General features: G+C 43.7%; 1 protein-coding gene across 5 annotated transcripts; it reads left to right on the top strand.

Moving 5' to 3' along the window:
- The first annotated feature begins 907 nt into the window (after positions 1-907).
- Positions 908-22,489, top strand: C11H2orf80 (chromosome 11 C2orf80 homolog). 5 transcript variants are annotated; one of them, XR_006278103.1, is made up of 10 exons: positions 908-1,292; positions 2,722-2,828; positions 3,817-3,898; positions 7,397-7,479; positions 7,620-7,707; positions 8,483-8,560; positions 12,100-12,168; positions 12,628-12,706; positions 20,104-20,191; positions 20,849-20,893. XR_006278103.1 is itself a non-coding variant. In XM_038421064.2 (9 exons), exons 2-9 carry the CDS (start codon positions 2,788-2,790, stop codon positions 21,648-21,650), a joined length of 636 nt encoding a protein of 211 aa, XP_038276992.1. In that variant the 5' UTR covers positions 908-1,292; positions 2,722-2,787; the 3' UTR covers positions 21,651-22,489. The 5 variants fall into 5 exon arrangements, 4 of the variants coding, with proteins under 4 accessions (XP_038276992.1, XP_043361600.1, XP_038276990.1 ...); XM_038421064.2 differs by lacking the exons at positions 12,100-12,168; positions 12,628-12,706 and adding an exon at positions 21,573-22,489 and having other exon boundaries at positions 7,638-7,707; positions 20,849-20,964; XM_043505665.1 differs by lacking the exons at positions 12,100-12,168; positions 12,628-12,706 and adding an exon at positions 21,573-22,489 and having other exon boundaries at positions 20,849-20,964.
- The last annotated feature ends 1,459 nt before the right edge of the window (positions 22,490-23,948 follow it).

Below are 23,948 nucleotides of genomic sequence, written 5' to 3'. Positions count from 1 at the left end.
ACTGCATGATAGTGGAGAGGTGAAAGAAAATGAAGAAGAGAAAATACAGTACCAATTCTGTACATAAAATATGGGGTGTTTACTAGACAGCAGCTAATGACAGTAAATCAGATGATATTATGGAGATTTTTACATTGAATTTCTTTAGGCCATCCCAACCAGCTTTCTATCAGAGGCAACGTTATAATCCAATCTAGGGCACAAACAAGGCTCCTCCATCCCTCTCCATCATGTTGTTTGCCAGAATGGCTACCTTGTGTTTCTATAACTTAACTCTTTTATAAGCATAGGTTGTTGGCCTATTGCTCCACACCCAAGCTGGAGGACCAGCGGTCTTCTTTTCGTCTGCTCCCTACCCTTTGACCTGTCCAATTTGTGTGGCCCTATCAGGAGTTAAAACTCACACTGGCATAGTTCTCCGGGTCACTGGAGCACAACAAGCCTTTCCCCCATGGCGAGGTGTGGTCCACACGGAGGGAAATTGCTATTTAACAGGCTATAGTACAAAGACAGGTATTGCTAATTCTAGTCTTACATTAAAAATTGCAAACTTACTGTAATATAAACTGATTGAGCTTTCTTTCCTTCCAGCTAATTGGTTTGATGATTTGCTGTTTACCATGGTCTTTTATGAGCTATATCATGGCCAGATTTTAGTGGGTGGCAATGATGGAATTTTCTTGGTCGTTTGCTTTTTTTGAACTTTTCCTAATCTCACGAGTATACGTATAAACTGGGTCAAAATATTGGGTGATTCTGTTAGTCACATACCTTAGTCTCTGGTGGGGAAATCTTGGCTCCATTGAAGGCAATGAGACTGTTGCCATTTCTTCCCAGGGACCAGGATATCCCCCTTGTTAGTTATCACTCCCCATCCCCCATATCTGCTTAGTACAGATAGCTACTTTTACCAACCATTAGATTCCTCACAGCTCAGAATGAGGGACTCGATCTCCCTTGTCAGCCAGTCGTCAACGTTTCAGGCCAGCCGTTCCCCTGCGAAACCCAATGCCTGGGCATGTAAAAGGATCACTTAGAATCCAGGCTTGGAGCCCTACCTTAGGGCACACACTTATTTTTTTATTTCTCCCCATTCAGAGCATTGTTTCTAAGCAACAGAAGAAAGCTTCAGCCTTGTACGAAGCAGTAGCCTAGTCTCCTTCAGCTGCAGCAGGGCAAAGGAGGAACAACAGCATCAAGAGTAAATTCCATCCTAAAGCTACCACGAGATAGAGATTCCAAAGCCCCGATCCTTTTAATAATCATTGTACAAGACAGAGAGTCTGACGCAGGTAATGAACTATTTTTCATATACTGTGTGTGTGTGTGTATGCGTGCGTGTGTGTGCACGTGTAAAAAGATTGTATACAGTCCTGTCAGTAAAAAGAAAAGGAGTACTTGTGGCACCTTAGAGACTAACAAATTTATTAGAGCATAAGCTTTCGTGAGCTACAGCTCACTTCATCGGATGCATCTTTTTCTGAGGGACTCTCAAATGACAGAAAGATAGGGTGTGATTTTTGAGCAGCTTTAAAAATAAGATTAAGGGAGGCCTTGGATTCCTTAATCTGACGTGCTCTGAACTGTTTTGAAACCCACTCTTTAATTAAATAAAATGGTGCATTTATTTATTTGGTGTATGCAATCTGGCCAAGCCACAAAGTGCTTAAATGCTGTGTTAATAAACATTGGGGCCACGCTTCAGCTGGAAAAAATCATCTCAATCCTCTTGGCTTCATTGAAGTAAATGAAATTACAATGATTTACAGCAGATGAGGATCTGGCCCCGGAATATTTATAGGAATCATTGTGCTACTTTTAATAGGTTTGTGGCAAGCAATTGTGTTGGCATTTGGGCACGCTAATGCTGGACATAAGTACTGTCGTTTTTGATGCCTATTAAAGAGGGCAGCTAAATACAATGGTGATGGGCACATTAGACCCACACATAAACAGCATTCTCACTGCATGTTTGAACCTAAATGTTTGTGGTTTCATGAACTCTGTAAACCCTTGGTCGAGGGGAAGTAATGCATGAAATTTGACTTATGAACCGTGTACAAAACATTGCCATAACTTTGGCCCATACCCTTGTTATCTCCACCCTGGCCTGCTGTAGCCTTCTCCTGTCTAACTATCCTCTTTCCAACCCATTCAACCAAAATTATCTCTTTTTCCCCCTTTCCAGTCCTGTCACTCAGGGACTACTACTACTCCCACATTAAGTGGTTGAAGAAACAGGAAAAGCTTTAAGAGCTGGGAGAGTTGGTGAGCAGGATCTGTTCTGATGCCCTGTCTGGACAATACTAGACACATCTAGATTACTTAACCTTTAGATGCTGCTGTGATGGGTGCTCTAGAAACACGTAAGCTTATAGGCATCCTACCTAAAAGAGTTGTCACTCCTCCTGGCTTGAATCCCTGAACTGGCTTCCCGCCACATTTCCCATCACGGTCAAACTCCTCATCCTCGCGTTCAAGGCTTGGCACAAGGATACCCTGAACTGTTACTGTTGTTGTTTATCTGTATTACCAGAACGTCTTGTCTGCTTTCCTTTCCCGTTACATCCCCACTGGTGTACTACTACTCTGCCACTTCTGCAGCACCCATGTTTTTGCAGGGATATTGAAATAGTTTGCGCTAATTCATCGGTGGCTTTGGTTCAATGGTTGTGATATTGACACATAGTGATCTGTCTTTCTGTTACTTTCCCTCTTTAGGTTGGATCTTAGTAAGCAGTCTGAGTTGCGGCAGCCTTTCCACCAACTAGAAAACACCCCCCATTCATGGAAAGGAAACGTCTAAAAAAAGAGATTGAAAAACTCTTGTAAGTACCAAATGCCAGGTAGTTCCCATACTGCACTATAGCTAGCAATGACTGCATTCTAAAGGTTCTGTCTGACATACCATACATGTGTCGTCCAGCTTTCCCTTGTGGAAAGTCTGGGAAGCCTTCCCTGGGGATGCTGGCCAGCTCCCACTGTCCTCCTTTGAGATGTATTAGATAGATAAACCGCCATAATTCAGAGCCTACCACTGCCCTGAGCTATGCACATAGAGTGAACTCATGCTGGCAGTGTGGGTTATGGTTCCTGCCTAGTGCCTGGACCATGCAAAGAGGTTGGGTCTGGGCACTAGAGCTACTGCCCTTAAGCTAGCAGGCTACATCCTTTACTTCACATAGTAGAAGATCATGGTCTCAGATCCAGAGAGTCTGAGTTCCTCTCCACGTACAGCTTCTACAGGAATGTAATTCAGCTTCCATTTATTCAATAGGAGGCCCACACCTGACTTCATTGGGGCTCTCTGCTTGAGTGAGTACGCCCCATCTGAGTACAGGTTGCAGCTTCAGTCCCTCCAGGACTAAGAAACCCAAACCCCAACAAAGCAGCTCTTTCAGGCTGGTGGTTGTGCAGTGACATCCCTACTGTATGCTCATTGCTTTTATTGCAACAGCACCACCAGCAAAGAGCCAGAGGAGCCTGTCCCAAGCAGGACTTCAGTCTGAATACTTTGCTTACCATTGCCCTCGCCCTTTCTTTCTAAGCCTTTGGGTATGCGGACAGCCAGGTCCATAGCTCTGAGTATAGAGATAGAAGTTGAGATTGCAAAAAGAAAAGGCTTTCCATGTCAGAAGGAGGCTGCCATCGGTGGCTGGGATACCTGCTGAACCTTGCAGCAGATTGTGAAGCTCGTGAACTACAGTAAACACATCCCTGACTGTACGCTGGCTTTTGAGAGTTGCCTTACTCCATCTTCTAATGCAGTGGATTGTCTAGCACTGGCTGTAACTCAAGTTGCTCTCTTGCTTTTAGAGGCGATTATGTTGGCATCAGACTTCGGGAAAATGAATTTGATCCAAAAGGAAGACAGCAGACCACCTTTCTCGATGATATGGTAACTAGACAATTTCTTATTCTAATCTTGCATTCTTAATTCCTGAATGAAAGAACTGAAGGTTTGATGCAGTTAAATAACTTGCTATTAGTATCCGTAAACAAATGTGTTTTATCTAGAAGAGAGGGAAACTCTTTAGAGATCAGTTGCATATAACATTTTCAAAAGTACCTAAATCGCCTTTTCAAAAGAGACAGGTTCCTAAATCCCACTGATTTTCAATGACCTCAGACTCTTATATTCTTAAGTCACTTAGTCACTTTTTGAAAATGTTACTCCAGCTCTTTTGCCTTATGAGAGCTAAAATTAGCTGATTTTACCTGGTATTAACTCAATTGGATCTAATTCAAACAGACAGAAGCAAACTATGTGGTGTAATTCCTTGGGGACCAACTGTATTAAACAATAGTGCTTAGAGCAGTCAGTTTAATAGCATAAACAGGATTAATGAGGCCTTCTTTGGCCAAGATCAAACCATTTCATCTCAATTTCCCCATCTATAACATGGAAGTTATATTTATTTACTACTTGGTCTGGATGCAGAAATTCCTGGGTAACATTTCACGGCCCTCTGCTGCTCAGGAGATTAAACTAGATGCTCATAATTTTCCCTTCTAGGCTAAAAAAAATAAGTTATGAAGCCTACCACATGGTGATTATCATGTGAGGATTAGTTAGGTAATGTTTGTGAAGTACAAGACTCCCTTTGACTTTATTGGAGCCAGGATTTCTTCCTGTTATTACACTTGTAGACAGAAGATATCCATTATTTTACAAACATCTCTGAAAACTTGTTTTTAGCAATATGATGACTCTACATGGTTGCAGGGATCCACTCACCTGAAGTCAGTTGCCGGCGTGGCGCTTCTTTTTACTTATAGATCAAGTTAATCTTTACGAGATCACTTGTTATCATCAGCCATAAAGGGAAAAAAGCTAGAAGTCAGAGGTGGGCAAAGCCCAATATTATTCACTTTATAGCCCTATAAGCGTTCTATGACATGTTCCCAGGATATTGTGACCAGTCAACTGTGACAAAGTTCAGCATCTTTTGTACAACTAGGGAAAAATACGTGAAGTTGATAAGGAAGAGCTTTTGAAAGGCTAGTAGATGAAGCCTTGACTCCACCCTCCCCAAAGGCGCTAGCCAGTGAAGATGAACCAGCATAGAGGCAGAAGTAAGCTGTGCCTGGCAAAGGGCAGGTGCAGCTTTCTTTCCCTTGGGGCAAGGGAGAATCAGGACTCAAGTGGAGCTCCTCTTGTCTCAGGTCTGCACCTTACTTGTGGCTCCTGGCAAATCCATGATCTAGCCCAGAGTACTGTCAAATGCATGAAGGTAACAAAGAGAGCAGCTTTTTTTCTCCTCCTTTCAGTTATCATCACCCTGGGTGTTATTTGTACTGATAGCAGCTCCACGCTTTTTAGATTTTCAAGCTGATGGCATCCCTTTAAATTATCATAGCCTATTGTATTCCCCCAGGATCAGCTCTGGGGGTGCCACATTCTGTGATGGAGCTTTGTGGCTGTCCTTATGTCTGGCAGAAGGCCCCAGAATGAGTGCCGATGTTTAGTTTTATGTCTCTGTTCAGAGACCATCAAAATGTAAGTCACAGAATGTAGCCTTCAGCTGTAGGCATAGGGCTCAGCCTGCCTGGAGGTAATGTTTGCTGTATTCATGATTGGCCAATGATAAGGTGCTAGAACATGCTAAGCTGGGTGTCCAATTCAGGCAGCCCCTGCAGCAGCTGATAACCACAATGTTTCACATTTTACAAAATAGCATTTAGGATTCTATCTAGGTGGATGGTTTCAGAGTAGCAGCCGTGTTAGACTGTATTCGCAAAAAGAAAAGGAGTACTTGTGGCACCTTAGAGACTAACAAATTTATTTGAGCATAAGCTTTTGTGAGCTACAGCTCACTTCATCGGATGCATTCGGTGGAAAATACAGTGGAGAGATTTATATACATAGAGAACATGAAACAATCGGTGTTACCATACACACTGTAAGGAGAGTGATCAGGTAAGGTGAGCTATTACCAGCAGATCTCACAGATCTTGGGAGACAGGCCAGTCCTTGCTTACAGACAGCCCCCCAACCTGAAGCAAATACTGACCAGCAACCACACACCACACAACAGAACCACTAACCCAGGAACCTATCCTTGCAACAAAGCCTGTTGCCAACTCTGTCCACATATCTATTCAGGGGACACCGTCATAGGGCCTAATCACATCAGCCACACTATCAAAGGCTCATTCACCTGCACATCTACCAATGTGATATATGCCATCATGTGCCAGCAGTGCCCCTCTGCCATGTACATTGGTCAAACTGGACAGTCTCTACATAAAAGAATAAATGGACACAAATCAGACGTCAAGAATTATAACATTCAAAAACCAGTTGGAGAACACTTCAATCTCTTTGGTCACTCGCTTACAGACCTAAAAGTTGCAATTCTTCAACAAAAAAACTTCAAAAACAGACTCCAACAAGAGACTGCTGAATTGGAATTAATTTGCAAACTGGATACAATTAACTTAGGCTTGAATAGAGACTGGGAGAGAATGGATCATTACACAAAGTAAAACTATTTCCCCATGTTTATTTCCCCCCCCTCCACCCCCCAGTGTTCCTCAGACGTTCTTGTCAACTGCTGGAAATGGCCCACCTTGATTATCACTACAAAAGGTCGTGTCCTCCCCCCGCTGGTAATACTCTCAGTGATCACTCTCCTTACAGTAAAAAGAAAAGGAGTACTTGTGGCACCTTAGAGACTAACAAATGTATTTGAGCATAAGCTTTCGTGAGCTACAGCTCACTTCATCGGATGCATTCGGTGGAAACTGAAACTAGTCTCTAAGGTGCCACAAGTACTCCTTTTCTTTTTGCGAATACAGACTAACACAGCTGCTACTCTGAAACCCCTCCTTACAGTGTGTATGGTAACACCCATTGTTTCATGTTCTCTATGTATATAAATCTCTCCACTGTATTTTCCACTGAATGCATCCGAAGAAGTGAGCTGTAGCTCACGAAAGCTTATGCTCAAATAAATTTGTTAGTCTCTAAGGTATCACAAATCCTCCTTTTCTTTTATTTAGGTGGATGTGGTCCACATCACGGTACTATGCAATCACCTCTCAGCTTTTAAGGTATTTATCCTCACCACACCCCAGGTGAGGTAGGGCAGTGCTATCATACAGATGGGGAACTGCAGCACAGAGACTACAGGCCAGAGTTTTAAAAGGCATTTAGGCGCCTAGTGGGATTTCTAAAGCACCAACGTGCCCAGCACCCATTGAAATCAATGAGTTTTAGGCACCTGGGTGCTTTTGAAAAGCCCACTAGGTTCCTAAATACCATTAACAATCTGGCCCTAAGTGACTTGCCCACGGTCACATAGGAAGTCTGTAGCAGAGTAGGAAATTGAACCCAAGTCCGAGGCTAGTGTCCTAAGTCCTGCACCATCCTACCTTCCTGTTCTGTTTTCAGGCTCATTACAACTTGGCCATCAATGTTGCTTTACTGTGGCTGAATGATTCAGAAACCCAAAGTCCTTTGGCAAAAGGGAAAAGGTGAGTATAAACAGATGGAGGCCCCAATCCCGCAATGGACTTACACCAGTGTAAAACTGGAGTAACTCAGCCATAAATCAGGTCCAATATCTTTCAGGCTAACCCTATTTACTTATATTCCCTCCAATTATCCTGGATTGGAATTTGCCGCTTCACAGCAGATACATCTATCCCAACCGAACTGAGAGAGAAGCCATGATTTTATCATTTTATGCCGGGATCTTAATGGTAAGGAAGCAATAATGATAGCAAGATCTTTTGTTCTCCAGCAGCTTCCCAGATGAACAAAATACTAGACGTGCTGGGTATTTTGCGAGAGTTCATGCAATGCAATGTACATACGTTTTTAAATGTTACAAAACTGTCTAATTTTCATCAAGGGATGGGAGTTGTAACCTTTTGTTAAACACAGTAAAGATTAGGCACCGTTAGCATGTAGCAATCTGATGGAGGGTTAGGGAGGTGAATATCTTGTCTCACAAACAGCTTTTAACATAAGGAATATCAAAGAAAATGATAAAATAGTAGTCTGAACAATTATAGCACAGTGATCAAGTCAGAGCTACACAGTGGTCTACCAAAGCCCATGTTTCAATATATCCCGTGACATGCACAGCGATCCACAGATCTAATGAAAGAGCAATGGAATCATTCCTGGTAGCAGAATGCTCTGGCCCCAAGGTTTGCTGATCTTTATGCAATGACATGTTTTAGGCCCCACGTTAGCTCTGCTTCAGTCAGATTCCTGCTATGTTCCACTATGTCTTCTCTGTGGCAGAAGGTCACAGGAGCAAATGTCAGCGGGACCATAGCAGCTATGTGAGGCAACCCCAGATGTGCATGTCAGGTACCTAGCCCATAGGGTAACCCTGGAAGTTAAAATCCTTCTAGTTGGTAAGGACTCTACAGGACGGGGTGTCATCTGGATTCTACGTATTTATTAATTCAAAGCCAAAAATACCCACCCCACAGACTAAACCCCTTTCCTGACCTGCTTTCACAGAACAGCATCCCCATTGAAGACATCTTTGAGATTTACAGCACGGGGCCCTCAGCAACACGCTGGCACCGCTCTGCCAAAGTGAGTGGCAAGATTGTGGAGGCTGTTTTCTAATTGTTTGAAGCTGGCATCAGCTGGATCTATGTTGCAGCAGCTGTTATTTATACCCGCTCTCCTGCGTGCATAAACAGAGCTGATTTCGTTGCTCAGCAGGCAATTATGGTTATCTGGTCAGTGGGGATTCTGATAGAAGTGAGCGGAGGACAGCTGACCCAGCACCACACTGATAAGCTTTCTGCAGTCATTACAAGCAGTGAAATACCGGCCAGGGCCATGGAGTGGAGTAGGCTGCCTGGCTTTTATTTTAAATTGCCGCTCACTGGTTTCCACTTTGTTTCCTGGAACTATATTAGGCATGGATTCTCTGGATAGTTTCATCCCATTCTTAATTAATCTGGGTCAAACTCGTGCCATCCAAACTCTGAGCATGCTCCATTCCAAATGCCTTGTCACGGTCCTTGGGCAGCCTGCCTTTTCTGAGATCATCTTCCAGTCCCCTGAGCACAGCCCTTCCAAGGGACAGGCCCATGCCTCCACTTCCCTTTAAGGAGGGACTTCGGCATCCAACCACTCTGACTGGCTCTCTGGGTTACAGCCCCTGGTTGCCAACAGTGATACCTAGCAGGCCCAGCAGGCTTGGCACCAGCAAGAATTTCCAGTGGGAATCTGCAGACAGTGACCGTTTGCAGTGACACAGAAGCAGCTTCTCCAAAATAAAAAGCACGATTTTGCCAAACCATTCACAGCACTCAGGGCAATGGATTTAAAATAGAGATCCATGCATACTGTCTTTCCTCCAAAAAGAAAAGGAGTACTTGTGGCACCTTAGAGACTAACAAATTTATTAGAGCATAAGCTTTCGTGAGCTACAGCTCACTTCAGCTGTAGCTCACGAAAGCTTATGCTCTAATAAATTTGTTAGTCTCTAAGGTGCCACAAGTACTCCTTTTCTTTTTGCGAATACAGACTAACACGGCTGCTACTCTGAAACCTGTCTTTCCTCCGTTTGGCTTTCCGCTCAGCCCAAGGGCAGAGATGACTGAGCCCTGGTGCTCCTCTGCTCTCTTAGGCACCAAGTTACAGCAGGCTCCTGACTCCCAGTCAGTCTCTGTGTCAGCCGACAGCAGTTGGCAAACTTCTGATTCTCAGCCTGTTGCCAGGATCGGATCTGAGAAGTCTCCTTTCCAGGGTTAGAAACCTGGCTCGTGTTTGAGGGGATGCGCCTTACCTAGGCCTCTGTTGTACCTTTTCTGCCTGGTTTCTTTAGCAACCCCTTTTGATCTATGTATTCAGGCAGGGTAATATCACACAAATATACTGAATGGCATATGATAATAACAATACAAGCACCTTGCATAGGTGCTGGAACTAGTGGTGCTGGGGGTTTACAGTTTGGTTCAGTGGCTCTCAGCAGCCCCACTATACAAATTGTTCCAGCACCCCTGCTTCCTAGTTCCTCACCCACCTGCTGAAGAGAATTTTTTTTAAATGCATTTACTGTACAGGGGAAAATCAGGACGCTGCACTGATCCAAACATGAGAATCTGTAAAAGGGCTGGCTGGACATGTGCAGCAAACTTTTTGAAGCACTTTTCACTCTCAGGCATTATCTGCACTGAGGATTTCCATAGGAATTGAAACAGTAAATCAGACCTGTGGTGCAGCTAGTTCGGAAAGCTGTCTTTGACAGTGACCACTGCCAGATGTTTCAGAGGAAGGTGCAGGAGCCCCACAATATGCAGATGTGGGACAATTTGTCTCCCATGAAGGTCTAACCCTAATCTCCAATCTTTCGAGTTTGGTAAACCCTGAAGCGGGAAGTTTGTGTCTCCCCCCGCACCCCAAAATGTGGCTATTTTATTTCCTCTGATTTCAGCCATTAGTTCCTAACCATGAGGGCAACATTTATAGCATGTTTCCAATTCGAAGTAAGCTAAACAGGGGTCACCACCATTACATTAGTTTGCATTGTCTAGGTGTGTGTTACTCTGATAGCTGGAATTGGGGCAAATTCCTGGTGTAAACAAGGCCTGAGATGGATCCCACAGCTCCCTCCTCCCCCATTTCCAGATGGTTCTCATACAGCGTGCTACAATAGCCATGGAAATGCTTACATCTGGCTATGCTGATGTATGGATTTTTGCCAAGAGCAAGTTAATTCAGTTGAAAACTGAATTCTGACAGCTTTCTGCAGTAATATTATCTCCTGAGGCAAACTGAACTTCCCCCTGGCCTGTCTCTTCCTACCAATCCTCAGACCACTTCCCTCTCGTATAGATTTTGCAGATCTTCTGCATGAATCGTTTTTGCCTTATACGCTAGGAAGGCAGCATGTCAAGCCATTAGTTTAAGGTTGGACATTAGGAAAAACTTCCTGTCAGGGTGGTTAAGCACTGAAATAAATTGCCTAGGGAGGTTATGGTATCTCCATCATAGCGGATTTTTAAGAGCAGGTTGGACAAACACCTGTCAGGTCTGGTCTAGATAATACTTCATCCTGCCATGAGTGCAGGGGACTGGATTAGATGACCTCTCGAGGTCCCTTCCAGTCCTACGATTATATGATCCAACGAAACTAAAAGTCCTAGATCCAAAGCTATTTAAAAAAACCTAGGCTTAAAATGCTCCTGCAAGATGCTGAGCTCCCTGGCTGTGATACAGCAAAGCGCTGAAGCACATGTTTGACTTTAAGCACACGTGTAGTCCTATCAAGTTACACTTGATAAGTGTTATGCTGGACTGGACACAGATTGCTTAACAACTTGCAGGATCAGCCGAAGACATTGGCATTTCTAGGGCTGGCTGCTTGGCTGTATGGGGACCTGTGTTTTAAAATGATCAAACATTTTCAAAATGCTATTATTTTCTTTGCTCCACACTGAAATACACAACCACACCAAGACAAATAATAGACACGAGGCCACTGGGAGTGTGGCTATTTATAAAGTCTAATCACTTATCTAACCCTTATCCTGTTACAGGGATGCCTGAGTTGTGGACTCAGATTCCCTGCCTTGCCAATCAAGCCATGTATTGAATTAAAACTTGGAGTGCACACACACACTTGCTGCACCATATGTGGTCTGCAGTGAACACTTGGTCACGGAAGATTGTAGGGACAGTATTTTGCTTTTAGCCAGCTGAATAAGATCAATGGGTTGGTTGAAGAAGCCACCTCTGGGATAGGCACAAAAGGTAGGCCTAGCTTTGCACCTTGGTCAGTGAGTCTCATTCTTGTGTAGGTGTTGTCTTCCTCTGATATTTGTTCAGAGAAGGTTCAATGTCCACTCCATCAAATGCAGGACCAGACAGCCTCCTACTGGAAGGGGTCACAAAGAGATGGACAAGCAGGTGTGAGTGCCATCCTCTGACCTCCCAAGGTCTTTCCTCTTCAGAGATCCAGTAGGTTCTCTATGGTGATGCCAAAAAGAGGACAAGGAAATGAAGTGAACTACATTGGACGGTGCAGTTACTTACAAGTCCTATACAAGTTGTGCATGAACTGTTACACTGAGCAAACTGATAGGACTGGGACTGTGATTTTGTTGTTTGTATTACAGTGGTGCCTAAAGGGTATGGAATTGAACTGGAGCCTGCATTGTGCCAGACTCTGTAGACAACGAGAGTGTGTGCCTTCCCTTAAGATCTTACAATCCAAATAGAGCGACAGAGAGAGTAGGAGAATGGAAGCATCATCATCTGTGTTCTGCAGACAGTTGACCAGCCACAAAGAGAGATTCAGTGACAAGCTCAAGGCCATATAGGAAATCTGTGGCACAGCCAACAGTTGAACCCAGAACTTCTGAGGCTCAGTTCTGTGCTTTAACCAAAAAACCATCCTTCCTCAGTCCCAGAAATCTTAGGAAAATTTAGGAATCTGATATTTATATCTTTGCACCTCTCTGCACCATACCCATAGCTGTGAACATCCCCCTTGAAGTGAAACCTAGCAGAACGTCCTTGTGGGATCACGTTTTAGGACCTGATGGAGCTATTGAGATCTCCCCCTTCCCCTGATCAAGTATCATGGCCACAGGAAGGGCTTGATCTTGCTCCATTAAAATCTGTTTTTCTATTGACTTGAACAGGAGAAAATTCCAGCCTATAATTGGGGATTCAAATGTCATCATAAAGCCACATTACCTGGAGGGAGTTGCAGTTGCTGAGGTGAGAGTGAAGAGGCATCTTGGCACTGCTGAGCTCATAGGAGGGGGCCTGGTACTTCCCGACAAAATGATCTGCGTTTGGAGACAGAGGTCCTGAGTTAGCAAGGGGCTTAAGCATGTGCCTAACTTTAAGTATGTGAGAAGTTCTGCTGAAATTAATTAGGGCCAGAATCAGGAGCTAAACTGCGATTTTGTCAGGAACAGAGTAGCAGCCATGTTAGTCTGTATTCGCAAAAAGAAAAGGAGTACTTGTGGCACCTTAGAGACTAACAAATTTAAAAAATTTAAAATTTAAAAATTTAAAATTTGTTAGTCTCTAAGGTGCCACAAGTACTCCTTTTCTTTTTGTCAGGAACATAAGGCATTTTCAGTATGGTCCCCTGAATATCCAGCCAGGTAGTGATGTGGATTCATTAGAGAACCAATCTCTTCTGGCTCCTGCCACTCACGATGATGCATTTCGTAAACTCAGCAACTGACGAACTGCTTTTTACACTTCCACCACAGGCTCATGAGTCAGCTACAGTCAGCAAACATCAGTAGTAAAATGGGTGCATTCCAGAAGTTCATTAATTGTTAAGTTAATTCTACCTCCACTAATTTTGTTTCATAGTAAAACACTCCGAATCCACCTAAGAACATGAGACAGCACTGGCACAAGAGCAGCATCTGGAACAAGAAAGGACACATGTCCAAAGTGGGCTCAATCCAGATTCTCAGTTTGCTTCTAATTGCAGTCAGATGAAGTTTTTGACCCCTCAACTCTGATTACTGCATGTCACTTATGGTTAGACATGGAACCACTGATTCCACATGCAAGTCCAGGTGTGGAGCCTCTCAAAATTGCACATGCAAAATTCTGGGTGCGAACAGAGGCCTTTTTTAATAGTTTGAAATAATGGGTACTGATTGTTGTCAAAGTAAAGATCCTCCCTTTCACTGAAGTGTTGGGGAGGCGCACAGCGGAACACTGGGTCACACTCTCAGCTGATGTAAACTGACGGAGCTGCCTTGACTTCAAGCTAGCCACACCCATTTACACCAGATGAGAATCTGGCTCCCTGTCTTTAAGGGCGAGGCAATACTATGAATCTTACTGTAGCAGCGCACTGTTGTCTTTCATGGTTTTAGCACAGTTGGTTAAAAAAATCCACAAACATTTTAGTGAATTTGTTTGTTAAAAATTTGTCAAAATTTCAAAAACTCTGATAGTTTTCAATCAGCCTTAGTTCTAGGTGATCATATGCTTGGGCAACCTGGGCTACAACACAATCCCCCAACATTAACTGTGTTGTCCCAGCCACGCTACAGAAGCGCTTAGTTTCTAGAACATGGAATTTGTAACTGTGCAGCAGCCACGCACAAGCAGTGTGGGACTTGTAGGGTATGTCTGCACAGCAACTAGACACCTGCAGCTGGCTCGAGCCAGCTGACTCAGGCTACCCGGACTCTAGGCTCCTGCGAGGTGGGAGGGTCCCAGAGCTCGGGCTGCAGCCCAAGTCCGGAAGTCTATACAGCAATGAAACAGCCCTGCAGCCCAAGCCCCACAAGCCTGAGTTGGCTAGCATGGGCCAGCTGCGGGTTTTTCTTTGCTGTGTAGACATACCTGACATGTAAATGGTTTCTCAATGCCTATCTGACAATACAGCCAGTTCTGGCTATGTTATCAGCTGTAGAATGAGGCCATGACCACTCTTCCTTTCACACAAAGAGGAAGCAAGTTACTGGAGAAACGGAATACAGATGGGAACTAACAAATGGAAGGGCCAAATTAACGCCACAGTTGGATTTGATTCTAAAGGGGCCTTGCAGGCTACAAGTGGGTAGCTAGTCAGGAGAGTTTAAACTCAATTTAAGGGCTGGTAGCAAGGCAGATGGAGGCTTCTTAATACACTAAGGCCACATAGACGCAGGAGCAAGCTTCCCAACAGTACCCACAGCTTTGGGAAGACCAGCCTCTCCACATGTGAGAGAGATTCACTTCTGTACCATCTGTGTCCTGACTCTCCTCAGCAGGATAGCATAGTAGACCAAATTCTGCCTCGACTGACATCCTCTGTTGACGTCTGGTGCCAGAGACTCTGCTCCTTGAACTTGCATGGAGTTGCATGGGGCATAAGTCAGGGAAGAATTTGATCCATTGCATGTCGTGCTTTTGTAGCATGGACTCACGTGCGGCAGGAGTTCAGCTGAGTCTGCCCAACTCATTTAATTTAATTTCACTTTGGAATTAAAGCTGTTCACAAAGGGGGGGAAGTTAAGGCATTTCCACTAAGTCTGTCCACACTTAAAACACTGCAGCTGCGCCACTGCGCTTCCATGAAGATATTCCCTACTATGCCGATGGGAGGGCTTCTCCTGTCACAGGAGATAATCCACTTCATAGACTCATAGACCTTAAGGCCAGAAGGGAGCATCTTGATCATCTAGTTTGATCTCCTGCACATTGCAGGCCATAGCACCTCAGCCACCCACTCCTAATAGACCCCTAACCTCTGGCTGAGTTACTGAAGACCTCAAATCACGATTTAAAGCCTTCAAAAGTTACAGAGAATCCACCATTTACACTCATTTAAACCTGAGAGTGACCATGCCCCACGCCAATCTGACCCCAGGGAAAATTCCTTCCTGACCCGAAATGTGTTGATCAGTTAGACCCTGAGCATGTGGGCAAGACCCACTAGCCAAACATCTGGGAAAGAATTTGCTGTAGTAACTCAGAGCCCTCCCCATCTAGTGTCCCATCACTCGCTGCTGGAGATATTTGTTACGAGCAGTTGCAGATCAGCTACATGCCATGATAGGCAGTCTCATCATACCATCCCTTTCATAAACTTATCAAGGTCAGACTTGAAGCCAGTTAGGTTTTTTGCCCCCACTGCTCCCCTTGGAAGGCTGTTCCAGAACTTCACTCCTCTGATGGTTAGAAATCTTTATCTAATTTCAAGCCTAAACTTGTTGGTGGCCAGTTTATATCCATTTGTTCTTGTGTCCAGATTGGCATTTACTTTACATAACTCTTCTCCCTCCCTGGTATTTATCCCTCTAGTGTATTTATAGACAGCAGTTACATCTCCCCTCAGCATTCATTTTGTTAGACTAAACAAGCCAAGCTCTTTGTGTCTCTCCTTGGATCGTCCTAGTAGCCCTTCTCTGCACCTGTTCCGGTTTGAATCCATCTTTCTTAAACACAGGAGACCAGAACTGCACACAGTATTCCAGATGAGGTCTCACCTCCCCGAGAGGCGGTAGCTAGGTCTCCCATCAATCTCACGCCATCTATACTGGGGGTCAGATCGGTTTAATTGTATCGCTGAGGGCTGTGGCTTTTTCACACCCCTGAGCAAGAGAGTTATATGGCCCTAATTTCTTAATGTAGACCAGGCCTAAGTTGTTCAGCCTTTCCCCATGGAAGATAAAAATAATGGACCCAATTAAGTCCTCACATTACTTGGTGAAATTCTCCTTGCATGCACTCACGCGCCTGAGTCTAGAGATTGTCAACATTTTTGGCACAAAACGTTTTTCATCCAAAAATGGCCTTTTTTTCAAAAATGAATGTTTTTATGGAAAATCATCAACATACAATTTTTCCATGAAATTTTTGGTGATATTTTGGACTAACTTTTTTATCTAAAATTTTCTGTTTACCTAAAACCACATTTTCTTACCGCCAGTTATCGTAAATGGAAAATTTCAAAAGTGACTTCAATTGAAGTTTTGGTAACAAAAAAAAAGTGGTGAAAAATGCTGCTGAAAATGAAAAAAGTATTCGATCTAATGTACTTATGTGCCCCCCAATACTATAGTCATAAGTGCTGACTCCGTGGGTGCTCCAGCCCTCGAATACCCATGGAGAAAAATTAGTGGGTGCTTAGCACCCACTGGCAGCCAAGCTCCCTTCTCTCCCCCAATTCCCGCCCACCTGTGGCCCCCACCGATCAACTCCTCCTCTCCCTCCCAGCCCCTCTTGCAGAACAGCTGCAGGAGGCGCTGGGAGGGAGGGGTGGAAAGAGGCAGGGAAGAGGTGTGGCAGAGGTGGAGCAAGGAAGGGAAGAGGTGGGGCAGGTGTGGCAGTTTGGGGAAAGGGTTGGAGGCGGGGCGGGTCCTGGGGCTGAGCGGGAGTTGAGCACCCCCAGGGAAAATTAGAAGCTAGCATTTGTGACCATAGTACCTGAGCAGCTCACAATCTTTATCTACCCTGCCAATACCCTTGTAAGATAGCAAAGTGCCATTATTCCCATTTTAAAGATGAGGAACAGAGAGACTGGCATACTAGGAATTTACATTTAGGTCTCCCAAGTCCCAGCCTAGTATTGTAACCACTGGACCATCTCCTGTCTAAGAAATCAATCTTATAAACTTCCCTTTCTTATCTGAGACCAATAGACTAACGTGTACATAAATGCCTGGCAAAAATACTGTATTGTTTAGGTTACTGATGAGTGTTTTAGAAGACTCTCCTGTTCTGATGATGGTTTAATATCTGGTGTAAAGGACTCAGAGAAAAAGAACTCAGTGGTCACCAGTTTCCCTGAAAGGGGACCTCACCAGCTAAAGCGAATAACAAAACGCCAGTGTAAGACTGGCATCAACATAAAAAAGCTTTCTGTGTTTGTGTAATTGACCTTCAGGGGGCTGGTCTTGTTCCCAAGAGGGAGCCGATTGTCTCTTTCTCCTGTACTTTTCCTCTACACACCAGCTGAAGATAATCCCCGGGCTAAAGGATAGAAAAAGAAAATTGATATATTTTGTCTGTGCAGGACTTGATACCAATAGACACCAAATATATCTGAATGTGTTCTCTTAGTAACTGAGTAACTCAGTAACTGAGCTACTGTATATACAGCACAGACGACAAGCATTCAGCGGACATCGCTGGTTTTAGGCCATGGCTTCCAAGCTAGAATATTACGGTAATACTCCAATCTTAGTGGCTTAGTAAAGCAAAACACTTCAGCACATGCTTAAAGTTAGACATGTTTCAGAGTAGCAGCCGTGTTAGTCTGTATCCGCAAAAAGAAAAGGAGTACTTTTGGCACCTTAGAGACTAACAAATTTATTTGAGCATAAGCTTTCGTGAGCTACAGCTCACTTCATCGGATGTAGCTCAGGAAAGCTTATGCTCAAATAAATTTGTTAGTCTCTAAGGTGCCACAAGTCCTCCTTTTCTTTTCAAGAAAACATGTGAGTTTCCCCACTGACTTCAGGGCAGCTATTCGTGTGCTTAACCTTAAGCGTGTACCTAAGTGCTTTGCTAAACCAGTGCCACAAAAGTAACCATATGTGATTTTTAATAGCCACAAGTGGCCAGGACCTCAGTTATCTGAGATGGCACTTCTGAGGGCACAGTGGACCATGTTGATACATGGATTTAGTGTTAACTCAAAAGGAAAGTATGCCACTTGCCAAATTGCCTACAGCATTGCCAGCAGAGGTCTTTTGAGTGACACTGGGCAAGTTGGTGCCTCAGTTTCCCTATCCGTGAAGCACTCTGAGATCTATCTATGAAAAGGGCTATCTAATATAGTGTTTATCAGTTCTGATTATAGATCTTCCAGCCATGTGTCAACCCTGTATAGCTTGTGTCTCTGATAGGATCCCAGCACCAGGAGCTGCATCCTGCACCATGGAAGGGAAGTCAATGGGAGCTGTAGCCCAAATAGAATCCCCTCAGCGCAGCAGAGCTCTCAGCTGGCAGCAAGTCATAGCTGACCCCAACTGCTCCCTCTACTCCCTGCGGGGGGGGAAGGGGCAGGGGAAAGGGACATGTTGGGATGTGCTGGGACAAGGCAGCATGTACCTGGGCTATAAAAATTCACTGCTGGAACAAGGTCCCATAGGGCCCCCAGCCAGCTGGCCTAAATTAGAGCAGCCCTGGAGATGCTCTCGTTTATGAAGGTATGCCAGGGCCAGCATAGATGGACCAGGAGGATCCCATAGGTAAAACTTTCTCCCTGATGGCCCTGCAAAGCAGACCTCAACATAGGAGAAAATCTGGGCCTACATTAGTAATTGCTCCCGTACTTCAAAATCAGTCTTTGCAGGCTTGAGTTCATGACTTTGAAAGTATTAGGAAAGCTCCCGCCTGTTCCAGCAGCGCACTGCGGTAGTCTATAGGTAGCTCTAACATATTTGGTGTGGCTTAAAGTAAGTGTTACCAGAGCAACTGCCAAAATTACTGTGGAATTGTAATCAGATTATAATAAACCATATAATTAGCAATGGCTCCAGAGCACTTATAAAACAAATCATTCATGCCTGGCCTTATTAATATGGACTGCCATCTGGTGTCTGGATAGGGTTACTACTATGTTCGGGCACAGCCACGTACTCTGTAGAAAAAAGGTGACATTAACCAAATTTCCTCGTTTTTGTTGTTCCCAAATAGGGGGATGGAAATTCCATCCAGTTTGTTTTGTGGAGTTTCCTGGGAGTTGTATGATGGGGATTCCACTTGACCCAGGGATGTTCTGTTTGTTTTACTGCCTGGGAAGCTCCGTACCTCCCTTCAAAGTGGAGGCTCTGCAGAGTGCAGCAGTCAAAGCAAAAAGAAAAGGAGTACTTGTGCAACCTTAGAGACTAACAAATTTATTAGAGCATAAGCTTTCGTGAGCTACAGCTCACTTCATCGGATGCATTTGTGAGCTGTAGCTCACGAAAGCTTATGCTCTAATAAATTTGTTAGTCTCTAAGGTGCCACAAGTACTCCTTTTCTTTTTGTGAATACAGACTAACATGGCTGCTACTCTGAAACCAGTCAAAGCAGGTTTTCTTGCCAGTTTTCCCAAAGTGCCTGCTCATGCCATTTCCCATAGTGCTGCCACTTTAGTTGGTATTCCCATGGCTGGAGGTCCTGATCTGCTTCTGGTGGAGACAAGGAGAGATTTCAGATGAAGCTGTTATGCTGGTTTTCCTCTCATCTACTGTCACTCTGAAATTAGTGGTGATGCTTGGAACAACACCTGTCTCTGAATAGTGAGTAGCGTGTAGCTCAGGGATAGATTCTTGCTGATGATGAGGTAGCAAAGTTTCTTTTATAATAATATAGTCAGAGCCTCTGTCTGCCTATTTTTTTGTTTATATGCAAATCTTTCCACACTGCTTTGCTGGAAGGTTCCCAAATATCACGGTGATGGGCACAAAATCAGACCCGACTAGAACACCTAAACCAAGAGATGCAGGAGCTATCTAACAAAGGATATCAGCACTGCCAAGCCACTGGGAGAGTGCAAAAGAGGATGGGAAAAATTAGAAGTAAACAGTTCAGAAAAATGGATGTGATCCAAGGGAAAATACCAGTGATTTGTAATAACATACTCAGGACTGTAAAGATTATAAAATAGACAAACAATTGTGCAACTTCTCATTAACCTCTAAGTGCTACTGTCCTTCCAGGGTCACCAGATTCACCCTTTCAACCTCTCATTGCATCCTTTTGCCATGCTGACAGCCCCGAAAGCTGTGGAACATGACTGGAAACAGAGTAAGCATGTTTTGCCTCATCTCACGTAGGGATTTAAGCAGGGGGCTGGGAGTTCGGATTCCTGAATTCTAATTCCACGCTTGCCACTGTTTTACAGCAAGACATTTAACCTTTCTGTGTCCCCACCCATGACATGGGGATGTTCATGCTTACCCACCTTTGTAAAGTGTTTTGAGATGTACAGGTGAAAAGTGCTATATGAACCCGACACAGAGCCCATTGAAATCCATAGGGGCCTTCCCACTGAAGTCACTGGTCTTTGGATCAGGTAGCATAAGTGCAAAGTATTATTCCAAATGGATCATTCCTTGTAGTTAGTTAGTGGTGTAATAATGGCTTCGTCTGCACTGTCATATAGTGTTTGTCTTTAACACATTTGAAGAGACACGTGAGCAGTCTTGACCTTGGGCTAGATTCTGGACTTCTGCAGTAGTTATGGTGCAGGCCAATATTAGTCACAAAACAAAACTGACTACTCACAAAGTACCAAAATGAGAACCAACCCAAGGCATTAGGGATGGAAAGAACCAGAAAATGGCAGCCTTCCCTCTGAGCATGTATTGATGCAAGGTAGGAAATCTGTAAGCCATTTGGGAATCCTTCTGGATGGAAGGTGGAGGCACTATATAACTATGAGTTGATATTCTCTTTGCCAAGGTGTCAAGTTTCAAAAGGCAGCAGCAAATCAACATGCCACCACCAATTCAACAAGAACAAATAGGGACTGCAAGCGATCAGAATCTCCATCAACAGCAAAACAGCCAGACAACAAAGTAAGTCTAAAAAATACAAACCAGGTCAAACCATTTGGGCAGCAATAGGATATATCAGCATACATCCAATTGTGCCTGTTGGACCATCCATAGTTCACAGAGCCTTTTCTGGAGCGCTACAGAATGGAAGATTTTGCAGTCTGTTTCAATCAATTTCCAGGAGTACTGGAATTAATGATCTATATAGCATTAATCATATTTGATTTCTTGAAGTCAATGAAAAGCTGATACTTCCCTGATTATTATGAATTTGAAATTTGCTTTCCAGTAAAATTCTGTAATATCCACTTGAAATTCATTGTTTCAGCAAATATTCCTGCCAGCAAAACTCATTCGCTGGAATTATCTGTAGGGCACAAAACTAGTCAAAAATAGTTTGTTTAAAAATCTGAACACTTACCTCCCTTAAGAAGTCCGTGGATTCCCACTCATGTAAAACTGGACAAATGCAGGGGTGAATTAGGCCCTCCATTATTTGTACACTATTTGCCCAGTTCTATTGGTTGCCTTTTAGCTGCTGGGTAGACAAGCTGATGAACTTGTTGCCAGTGGCCCAGTGCCACACTGTACTTGTGCTTAACATCTCAATGTTTGTTTGTGTCCTGCAGGAGGCTAGAAAACAGTTTAAGCAAGGAATCTTTCCAGAGGACCTTGCAACAAAGAGTGGGAATGAAGAAGAGATGTAACAAGAAGCTAGGTCTCATGACTCTTACCCAAGACAGTGCTGTGCAATTCATTTTTGAGGTGGGATGGGGAGGGTTGGTCCCTAGATTTTGGTGAGGCAGGTGTGCTACTTTTGTATTTGAATGGCTGTTTTAGCCCTCTTGGCTCTGTTATGGAAACAGGCTGCCTACCTCAATGTGAGGCATATTACCCTCAAGTTCATCTTTAAGTATTACTGTTCCTTTCCATATTAGTTGCCATTTGATTTCTTGAAGGGATGAGCTAAAGCTAGCAGTTGTACTCCTAGTTTTCAACACAGCTTTCACATCATAGCTTAGCATTTCTCCCTCCCCTTTTCTGTATCTTTAATAGCTCACTCCCATGCTGATGTAGTCCCTGATTCAGCAAAGACTTTGAGCACGCTAAGAAGACCATCTCTGTTCAGCAAAGCAAGTGCTTAAGTCCCATTAAGTCAATGGGACTTCAGTGCTTTGCAGAATCAGGATGCCTTGCTCAATCAGGGCCACAGAGCCTCACCCAGTTCCTATTGAAGGCAAGGAGAGGTTTTCTTTTCTTTAATATGAGTTGTATTAGACCCAATCTGAGTAGAAATTCTCATTGATAAGGGATGTTTAGGATGCAATGGACAGAGTGATATCATTATTCTTTATGTTTTATCTTGCACATTAAAATGCTATAGGGTTAAAAACAAATTACTAAGAATGGCCAAAGGATATCCGTCAGTAAAGACAAATGTCTCAGAAGTTCCTAGCTATGCTGGTATATTATACAGTTGTATTAATACATACCCAAGTATGGTTTGTATACTAACTTTATGTATACAAAAGAAAATAAAACCTTTGAAACAACATGGGGTTTTTTTTTGTATTGCCCATTGGTTCAAATTAATTGTTTATGGATTGCAAGGGCAGCTTTGCAAGACAGTTCCAGAATTAAACCAGGTACAACTCGCCTTCTGCTTTGTTTTGCTTTAAACACGTAGACTATGTCTACATTGCATCCAGGAGTGACCCTCCCAGACAGGATCCACAGACTCATGCTAGTGGGGCTTGCGCTTGAAATAGCTGCTACTCGGGCTCTTAAGCCTAGGTGTGGGGTCTTTAAAGTGCTGTCTATACAGCTATTTTTAGAGCACTAGCACAAGCTCTGACAGCCCAAGTCTGTCGACTCAGGCTGGGACGCTCACTCCTGCAGTCTCCAGAACACTGTGTACCATTCCCACAGGGATGAAATGACTTGCCCATGATCACCCAAGAAGTTGGTGGCAGCCCTGGGAACTGGATCCAGATCTCCTGAATCCCAGTCCAATGCCTTAACCACAAAATCATCCTTCATCCCTGCACTACATATGCTATGTGATCATCTTTGCCTGTTCATGCTACATTTTTTAAAGTGACACCACATCTCTCTCCAATCTGAGACAAGCTGAAGACGAGTGTAGAACTACAAAAGCTACACTACATTCCAAACCGGAGGTGGAAAAAAACTGACCCACAGATGAAGTGACTTACTGGTGTTTTGTTTCCTTTTCCTTGCTCTCTCTTGAACCAGATGTAAAATCTTGTCCCAACTGAAGTCAGTGGAAGTTTTACCATTAACTCGAACGGAGCCAGGATTTCACCCCATGTATTTACCACTGGTAGAAGCAAGATATTGAACTTGATGGCCTGGATTCAGCAAAACTTCTTATGTGCATAGTCTGCTGAATAGAGATAGACTTAAGCACTTACTTAAAGTTAAGCACAGGCTTAGGGGTTGTGCTGAACAGAGGCCTATATTATTATTCCAATACTTAAGACTGATTTTACCCAAAAGTAGCAATGTAAGGACTTTTCTATAATTAACCAAAAATTGCAATGCATTGATCTAACCCCCTGAAAGCCAAAGCAAAAAGAAAGATGCCATTTGAATGAATTCATTACAATTAAAAAATCCACCAACATCACACACAATCGCCTGTCCCTAGTCACGTGAAAGCTAGAACAATGCAGAGAGGAATATATTCAAGGGCTTTACTTGGGACGGATTAGTATATGATGACTGCTTTCTGTCCTGAACTGACCTGAGATAAAAAGGAACAGTGCACTATGGTGAAACTTAAACAAATGGGTGATTTATCTGCATTATTCTAGCACTCTCTTTATCAAAGTATTGCCATAGTCTTTAGTTTTCGTTGGCTAAACCTTAAATAAATAAATAAAACGGTGCTGTATGCAGCCTCTGAGCAAATCAAACGGCAGCAACACGTGTGATGAAGAGGAAAAGTTTTGCCCTTTTGTGCTAACATGCACATTTTTTAC

This window comes from Dermochelys coriacea, chromosome 11 (genome assembly GCF_009764565.3).
Source record: "Dermochelys coriacea isolate rDerCor1 chromosome 11, rDerCor1.pri.v4, whole genome shotgun sequence".
Taxonomy (NCBI): Eukaryota; Metazoa; Chordata; order Testudines; family Dermochelyidae; genus Dermochelys; species Dermochelys coriacea.
This window is presented reverse-complemented; position numbering and strand designations above follow the sequence as displayed.